At 41.0% G+C, this 9,664-nt stretch overlaps 1 protein-coding gene across 1 annotated transcript in view; it reads right to left on the minus strand.

The window, feature by feature from the left end:
• The window catches only part of LOC116104136 (extracellular calcium-sensing receptor), a 31,490-nt gene extending 22,093 nt beyond the window's left edge, over window positions 1–9,397 (minus strand). The window contains exons 1-3 of the mRNA XM_031390922.1: window positions 8,840–9,397; window positions 4,734–5,531; window positions 2,538–2,747 (exon numbers count right to left, since the gene is read on the minus strand). Coding sequence (XP_031246782.1) covers window positions 2,538–2,747; window positions 4,734–5,531; window positions 8,840–9,124 — 1,293 coding nt within the window. The 5' untranslated portion in view covers window positions 9,125–9,397. The remainder of the gene's footprint in view (window positions 1–2,537; window positions 2,748–4,733; window positions 5,532–8,839) is intronic.
• Between the last annotated feature and the right edge of the window lie 267 nt (window positions 9,398–9,664).

The raw sequence follows: 9,664 nt of genomic DNA on the forward strand, positions 1-9,664 counted from the left end.
GGGGGGGGAGCTTAGTTACTCCAGTTCAAGTTCTTTTCTCTTTGACCCAGGCTTCTCACTGGCCAGGCAAGAGGCTTACATTTTGTTAACGCTTTGTGAACCAAGGAGGAATGGAAAGAAAAGGAAAGGAAAGGAAAGGAAAGGAAAGGAAAGGAAAGGAAAGGAAAGGAAAGGAAAGGAAAGGAAAGGGAAATTTCAGGCACATACAAAGACACACATACTAGATGAAGATAAAGAAGGCTACACAGTCACTTTTTTATAGTTCTTAGTTTTTATACTTTCTCAAGATAATTGATCACATGATTTTCTAAGCTTTTTTACATTACATAAGTTCATAGTAAGTTTAAGTCAATAGTTCATGTCATAGATCTATAAGACTTAAGGAGATACAGCAGAATAGTTTACATGTCTTTCAATTAAGACTAGTACCTATGCTAGGCGGTGGTGGAGCACGCCTTTAATCCCAGCACTTGGGAGGCAGAGGCGGGTGGATTTCTGAGTTCGAGGCCAGCCTGGTCTACAAAGTGAGTTGCAGGACAGCCAGGGCTATACAGAGAAACTCTGTCTCGAAAAATCAAAAAAAAAAAAAAAAATAGACTAGTACCTAAACATTCTTTATCTGTTACTAGCTACATAAGTTAATTATAAGTTTAAAGCAATAATTTTTATGTCATAAATTAGCACTGTTTTGTCAAGAAACAAATCATCTGCCTTTTGTCTTACTTTTTTGAAGCATTGTATAGACAGACTAGTCAATCATTTATTTTCTGTCCTTGAACCTATAATAAATTGCCCTTACCAAGTTTATAACCTTTAGTTACCAGTTAGTGGCCTCATTCCTAACCTAAAAAAGAATGTTATCCTTGACTGTACATTTGTTCCAAACCTGCTTTCTTTTTCTAGTACAATTATCTTGTGACACATGACACTATTTGCAGCTTTTATGATATAGGGGCCTTGAGATTACTTATATCAATTTAGGAATGCAATAAAATCATTATCAAGAATTAAGAAATCATCAATTCATCTATACAACATTACTACAAGAAAGTACAGATTCATATTGATTCTGCAGGAGACCTGCCAAAAAGGGTGGGTTGATACACAGGAATCACCAGGGTATATAATAGTGACAGGAAAGGCATATCAGCAGCCAGAAGCAAACCTAAGATGAGGTCTCTGAGGACCCCATATCTCAGAGAACACCCATCACAGCTATGTGAAATGGTGGGCCATCTCCAAAAAATTCACTTGCTTGCAATAGCCTTTCCTAGATGGCTTATGATAGGCATAGGACAGGAAGCTGAGTTATTTTGATGCAACAGACTACACAGACAGGTCTATATCAAAGCAGCTGATAATTTTGTTAGTAAACATCAGCAGTTGAGCCTCATAGGTTTCCCAAAGGATTGTGTATAGCACTACTGGTTACAAGATGGTGGATTTTTTTAAGAATCATTGGATATTGATGCATGTGACCTAATCAATTCCTCGATGAACTTGTAATTTAACATACTGTTGAAGATGGTGGAAGGAGAACATGAGAATTAATTGAGGAATGTGTCACGGGGGCTATGCACTTGTAAGAAGAGTTTGCCTATCTGATCTATTTATACCACCGCCTCTAACTCACTGGTCCCATGAATTGGGAAACTTCTTCCACTGGACACACCTGTTGCCAAGACATATTGCCTCAACCACACATACCAAAAACAATATTCAATCTAGCATTGGACCTCTCATACCATGAGTCAATAAAAAAACCTTTCCTCACTTCACAGTATCTCTAGTATTTGACATATATGGAAAATCTATCATATCAAGTAACCTGAGAGTGTCTGCTGAGACCACTTCCCAGGTAGCACATGAGAAGGTGTTTGGCTTAGTGGGTCACAATCTTCCTTTTTTACAGAGCAATTCCAGAATACAGACAATGAAATTACTCTCAAAATACCAAGAGATACACATTCTGATTCTATTTTGTGAGTCTTGTATGTTTTGGTTTTTTTCCCTCATTTTATACAAGTGTCTATGTGTATGTGTGCTTTTAAATCTATGTAGGATCACATGCATGTATATTCTACTACATGTGGAGGCCCAAGGTTACTGTTGGGGATCATCCTCCAATGCATTTCTACTATGCACATTGATGCTCAAAGTAAAACCATGAGATAACTTATATGGCAAGTCTCACTAGCTAACTTGCTGTGATCATCCAATTCATTCCACCTTCAAAAACAAAATACAAATAGAACACAGTGCCCAGTTAGCATGTACAAGTTTACTGGAGATCTAGTCTGGACCTTGCTTGCCTGCATAGCAAACATTTTAACCAGTGAGCCCCAATCTCTGATATATTCATTTTTGCTAGTCAATAAGTATCACTCAAATGAAGGTCTCTTGTAAGGTAGAGAGCTGGTCAGTTATAACTGCATAGTCTACATCCACTTCATGCGTAAGTAGACATGAGGAACCCTGGAATTTCCAGAGAATTTGAAACAATAGATAACAGTTATCTCTGTATTCTGGGAACTTACTTGGAGATCCTTCTTCAACAGAACCTTCATTTTGTTCCCTGAAGACTCTTGAGGATCTATCAAGCCTACATGGACCAAGTGGAATAAACCTACGAGAGTCTTCCGCCCTTGGAAAATGTCAAATTTTGTCACCAAATCTCCATTGGCATCAAACATAATCTTGATTCCATCCGGAGTCTTGAAGTGTACCTTTTTGAGGGCATGGAGCAGCTGAGATAAAAAGGGAAATATTGTTGAACAATCCAGGGACTGTTCAGTGTCTTGTCCAAATGGTGTCTGAAGGGATACCGAGCCACTTCAACCAAAAACTATCCACAGTAATCATAAGGAGTGTAAAGGACCTGTGATGTTTCCAAGCACTCAAGAAAATATTCTAGCTTTACTAAAGTAATCATTTATAATACTTGATCCAGATCATTTTTAAGAGAGAAAACACATCTCACACACAGTGGGGATTTCAGAGAACATCACAAGAATGCTCTGTTCTGCTGCAATGTGAGACACAGGAACTGAACTTATGCTTGGAGACAAGAGCCTTTACCCACTGAGCCATCTCATCAGCCTTAAAATTGAACCCAAAACATCACAGTGTGATGCTGGCTCTAGTGTCTCATTTGGCTGTGCATTGTCTTCACACTTCCCGTCATACTCTTTAGACTCCAAACCCTAGCAAGCCTTCCACAGACTGGCCCCAGCCGACCTAGATCTCCCAATCACTCTGACCAGTCTGTCCCATTCCTTCAGCCCCACACAATGGAGACATCTTATTTGTCTCCATTCTAGAGTATTCGCACATGCTGTCCCTACCATCTGCAATCCTATCACTTCTTCCCATAGTGAGATTTCATATCCTTGGTTAAGACCTCAGGTATTTCCTGATAGAACTTCTCAGGCCTTTCTAGGCCCTTCACTTGCTCATCACTCCTTCATTTACTTTACATCTTCATCCTAGATTACATACACACAGTTATCACCATGCTCATACATGGTTATTTTGTGACAGCATCTTACTGTGTAGTCTAGGTTGGCATGGAACTTGATTCTCTTTCCTCAATCTCCTGTGTACTAACATGATAGGCATGTGTCATTGAGCCTGGCTTCCTGTAATTTCTAACCTGTCCATCTCAGCCAAAAAGCCAACAACTATAACTGTTCTTCTGGTTCAAAACTATGTGTATCTTTCACCAAGCACACTGAGACTCAGATAATCTCACTAAAGGTTATGAAAAACATAGCTCTTCCTTAGCCACCACACTCACTTTACCTCATCAGTGAGTAATGTGTCTTCCTGGGTCATCTTGCAGATTTAGGCCTATTCTACCCAAAGCAGACTGGAAAACATAAATGACAGATAGATAGATAGATAGATAGATAGATAGATAGATAGATAGATAGATAGATAGATAGATAGATACTGGATACTGGGGGAAAATGAGAAATGTTTTATATAAATGTATGAAATTTTAAAATGATAGTATACATAGAAAATGAGGTAATAACATGAGAGTTGGCTCAGTCATTAAAGTTCTTGCCACGCAAGTTTTAATTCAAATATCCAGAACCATCCTAAATGACAGGTGAATGTGGCAGTCCCTCTGTAATGGCAGCTTCATAGAGGTGGAGAGAGGCAATACAAAGAGTAAGTTATCTACCATCACAAGCCATATCAACAAGTTCTGAGTTTGAGTGAGAGACCATGCCCCAAAGAATAAAGTAGAAGAGTGGTTCAAGGGTAATTCCTCATATCATCCTAAGACATTCTCAAAGATATGTACACACATCTCAATCATGTGCCTACATGCCTACGTGTGTGTGTGCATGTGTGTGCGTGTGTATGTGTAAAATGGCATTAGATATCTCTTTAAAATTCTGACTTTTAACATGCCTGTGCTAAAAGCATCCACTGCATATATAAGCTCACATTTGGGACAATAAAATGTTTACTATTATATGAAAATTAAATGTACTAGGCATCTTGTATTTTTATAAAGTAACCCACTGGGACTGGATTCATTTGATATCACACACACACAGCATGGATTCCTTGTACAATGAAGCTTCTATGGTGGCCCTCAGTGCAAATATAGAACATCCTTGCTGAAGTACATAGCCTGCTACACTTCTATAGCTTAGTAAAAACCATTATGCCTGTTCCCCAACCATCCCTGAGTCATCCACTCCACACATTTTTCTCACCTGCCAGGGTTGGAAGTTGTGGAAGTTTGTACCTTTCCTCTCCTGGTGCTCACAGGCTAGCATATTGTGCAGGGCATGAGCAATGCTGTAGACAGCTGTGTAAGCAGCATCAATTTTACTCACTTCTGGGAATGCATGTGGCTTGTTTTTCAGACTCTCATTCCCTGTGCAGAACTGGACACCCTCTGTTACTGTGCTGTTCTGGTTGGGCCATGTACAATCAAAGGTGAACTCCCAGAACCTCTTTATAAACATGTCTTCTGGGGTCTGGCTGGGGCGCAGGTGAGCAAGGAACTCTGGGAAACCAATTGCTCTACTGCTATGATACAAAAGACCAAATGAACCTTGCAACACCTGGGAAATGCCTGGAATGGTCAGAGCAAGTACCATATGCAGAGTGTCCTTGCTGACCCATACCTGGCCTGAGATAGAGACAGCCAGTAAGCCATTCAAAATGAGCTGAAAATTTGAATTGCTTAAGAAAACAAGAACAACTCTGGCTGTACATTTTTGCATCTTCTGGACAGTCTCTTCAATCTTCCCCAAGGACTGATGGGAAGGGACATGGAGGTGAGACTCAATGCACACACCAGCTACACTCAGCTGCTGAGTGGCCAGAGAGCTGGCCTGCTGCCCAAAGTCATCATCTTGGGCCAGAATGATCACCCAGGACCACTGAAAGTGAATTATCAGCTGGGTAACTGCGTGGGAGGATGTGAGGTCACTAGTCAGGGTCCGAATGAAGGAGGGAAACTGGATCTTGTCACTCAGGCTGGGTAGCGAAGATGAGTAACTGACCTGTCAAGGGAGAGACAGGCAATAAGAGAGTAGATGAGATCCAGAATTCAGGAGCATGTTAATAGTCTGGATTGAGTTTCAGAAGGATGAGGCTGGAGGGATAGCTCAGCAGTTCTAGCCCTTACTGAACTTGTAAAGGACTCCAGTTAGATCCACAACACCCACATCAACTGGCTCACAACTGTTTATAACTCCAGGCCCAGGACATCTGACATTTGCTTCTGGCTTCCTCCCACACCTGTTGTGTACATTGACACAGATATATATACATACACATAAATGTATCTCATAATCTAAAGCATAACAATTTTCATGAAAAGAAATGAAAATAATATTTTGTGTGTAGCTTTAGCTACCACACCTAGCTTCAGGAACAGGTCATGAAACCAGCCCCAACCCAAGCTTCCCTTGAATTCATGTATAAGAGACACACACACACACACACACACACACACACAGAGAGAGACAGAGAGAGAGAGAGAGAGAGAGAGACAGAGACAGAGAGAGACAGAGAGACAGAGAGACAGAGAGACAGAGAGACAGACAGAGAGAGAGACAGAGAGAGAGAGACAAAGAGACAGAGACAGAGAGATGTTACATTTCAACTTGCCTTTGGACACAATTACTGGACACTACTATCTCTCGCTTGGAAAAGTGTGCCCTTAACAATATTCTTATCACTGCACCTCCCACCTCCCTAAACCTTAGTTGCTAAGATACATCTAGTCCCTGCTAAGCATCCCTGACCACTCACCTGTAGGAGAGGTCACAGGTCCCACTCCTCCTAAGACCTCACATGGCTGCTTAGTTCTTTTCTCTCCTCCCTTGCATCTGTCTCTTTTCCTCCAGGGACCTGGAAGTCCCACCTATTCTTTCTGCCAAGCAATTGGCCCATGGCTTCTTTACTGACAGATCAAGAACCAATTGAGGTGCAAGACAGCATCAGAACCATCCCTACAATAACTCTTTGTAAAACGTGCTGATTCTACCAAGCAACTGTATGTCCTTCACTAGCCAATCATCACAGACAGCCCTGTGGCTTCTCAAAAGAAGCCCAGAACCATATCTTTCCTTGTACTACTGTCAGCATCTATCCTTCCCACTGCCCACTCATATATTCCAGCACCTCAGGAAGGCTTGGTCTGATTCTCTCATTTGCAAACATCTGTTAGGATGTTCTTTAGAAAATCTGCGTGTGTGCCTATGTGAGTGTGTGTGTCTGTGTGTGTGTCTGTGTGTCCATGTCTGTGTCTGTCTGCCTATCTGTGATGATGTATGTATAGGCATAGAAGACAAATTTGGGAGCTGGTTTTCCAGAGGCTCAAACTCAGGTCATCGAGCTTGTTAGCAAGCACCTCTACCCAGTGAGCCATCTTGATGCACCTGATAAGAACAAATGAATTATGGGCTCTTATCAGAACATCATTGGGAGGTTTGCCAGATTTAAGAGAAATGGGAATCTGATTATCAATTTGTTGAGGAAGAGGTGTTACTATACTCTTAAAACAGAGAGTACTTGGAGATGTAACAAGTGGGTTCTCCGTCTGTGGCGGTTTGGTCTTGTCTGGTGTGGTCTGATGTGGTCCAGTCTAGTCTGTTTGATTTTGAGAGCCACCAAATGTGGCTGGTAAGCCTCAGAGTATGAGTGAAAACCTTCTTCCACTACAAGATGTGTAAAGTTTATACTGTCTTAAAACAAAGGCCCTAGCATCTGGTTGCTTCATGTGGAGGGAAAAGGTTCAGTCAAACTCATGCATGTGGTCTTGCCAGGCTGTGCAATAAAACAGAAGCTATTCTGTTATGTTTGGATTGCAGATAAGCAATGATCATTTCTATGTATAAGTTTGTCCTGTGAAACACAAATTACTATTTGAAAACAAATTATATTTTAATACAAATATTGGGACAAACTTAGTCTAAAAACAATTAATTGATTCTCAGAAATTCAATTTTTTGTTATTATCTATGAATGAGTGTTTCACTCATGATTTGCACCACACATGTGTCTGCTAACCATGCAGGAGAGAAGAGGGAGTCATATGTCTGGAAATGGCGTTACAGATTCATATAAACCACCATGTAGTTATTGGAACTTGAAATTTTTCTAAAAGAATTCCCAGTGCTCTTCACCTCTGAGCCATATCTCCAGCCCTGAAATTCAAATTTAACTAAAATTTCTCTTGCAGTCCTACAAGTTGGAATACAAGAAGTTCTTTTAAAATAGTTAATATATTAAGTTTCTATTCTAAGCATAATAGTGCCCAGGACTCAGACATCAAAGGAAAAAAGATCAAGAGCTCAAGAACAGCAACCTAGGTTACACAGAAGGATGCTGCATACACAAACACACACACACACACACACACACACACACACACACACGTACACGCACACACACACACGCACACACACATGCACACACACAATACACACACAAAACAAACAGAAATAAAGTTTGTGTTTGGGTGTATGATCTTGTACAGAGAAGAAAAATGAAGCTTCTACTACTTTAAATATACCTTATTTGGAGGGATGGAGAGATACCAAGGTGGCTAAAAGCACTTGCTCAAAATCATGAGGATAGGAGCTCAGATCCTAGTACTCATGTAACAAGTTGGGCATCCCCTTCGTGACAATACCCTCAGCACCAGGAGGTGTGCACACAGGAGGCTGGGTGAAGTTTTCAAATGTTCAGCCTAACCAAGAAATCATGGGCTGTAGGCTCAAGAAGAGATCTCAACTCAAGGGATAGGTGGAGAGTGATGAAGGAAGCCTCTTCTGGCCTCTACAGATATGGAAAGGTTCATGTACATACACACACATGTGCACACTGATACAGACACAGTTGCTCTCCCTTTATAATAATAATAATTAATTGATGGATTGATTAATTTGGTTATGGAAAGATGGGTGAGTGGTTAACACTACTTGCTCCTTTTTCATAGGACCCAAGTTTAATTTCCAGCACCCTCGTGGCACATAAAAAACATGTAACAACAGTTCTAGACAGTCCAGTGCTTTCTTCTGATGGCCACAAGTACCAAGTGTTCATGTGGTTATATAAAATGAAAAATACTAAAAAATATTTTTTAAATAATAAAAAAATTTTCTCACTTTTATTATCAATGCAGGGGATGATAATCATTTCTAAATTATCTATACATGGAGGAGAGAACCATGTTGGACATGGAGAATATTCAGGGAACCTTGTCCTCAGTAGAGTTGCTCACTACTGTGACCATCACCATCGATATAACTATCATCACATTCACCACATTCACTAAAGAATAAGGCTTTGAACAACTCACCTGGGGAAACTTGTACAGCCCCAGAAGTCTCGCCATGGAGACAGACAGTGATGACCGTGTGTCCCCAACCAAGGCAGCCTGAGGAGAGCCATGCTGGCATGTGTAGTTGGGGATGGGCTCCCCCTGCCCTGTGAGGAAGCCCATTGTCTCATAGAGGGCTCCATGCACTGAGTCCCCAGAGTTCCGAATGGAGAAGCCCAGTGTCAAATTGGGCAACAAGTGAGCACTCCTATTAATCTCCTCAATGGCAAAGACCAAACTCTGGGCCACCCGGTAGCCCCACATGGAGACACTGAGGGAAAGAGAAGCCCACAATAATCACTCATTATGCAGTAAATGGAATGAAAACGAACACTGTGATTCAAGTGATCTGACTAAAAATGTACATTTCCACAAATACTTGCACCGAGATGTGCACAGGAGAACATTCCAGAAGAGTCAACGGGGAACCAGAGGAAAGGCAGAAACAGTAATCAAAGGGAGAGTTTCACAAGACAGGAGGGACATTTGAAGATCTATTGCAGGAGCTGTATCAGTGGCTCACTTGTTTAATCCCACCACTTGAGAGGAAAAGGGAGGTAGATCTCTGTGAATCGGAAACCAGAGACTGATCTACATAGCTAGTCCAAGAAAGCTAGACCTACACAGAGAGACCCTGTCTCAAGGAAACAAGGAAAATAAATCTATTGAACAGTATGATTTATTATAATTATAGTAACTAACATCTATTTCAAAATTGCTGGCATTAAGAGCCAGAAGATAGGAGGACAGGAAGTGAAATGCTACCTTCAGGACATGACTCAGACACTGCATGCATGGGAGCCT

The sequence above is a fragment of the Mastomys coucha genome, unplaced genomic scaffold (assembly GCF_008632895.1).
Source record: "Mastomys coucha isolate ucsf_1 unplaced genomic scaffold, UCSF_Mcou_1 pScaffold21, whole genome shotgun sequence".
In the NCBI taxonomy this organism is placed as follows: Eukaryota; Metazoa; Chordata; class Mammalia; order Rodentia; family Muridae; genus Mastomys; species Mastomys coucha.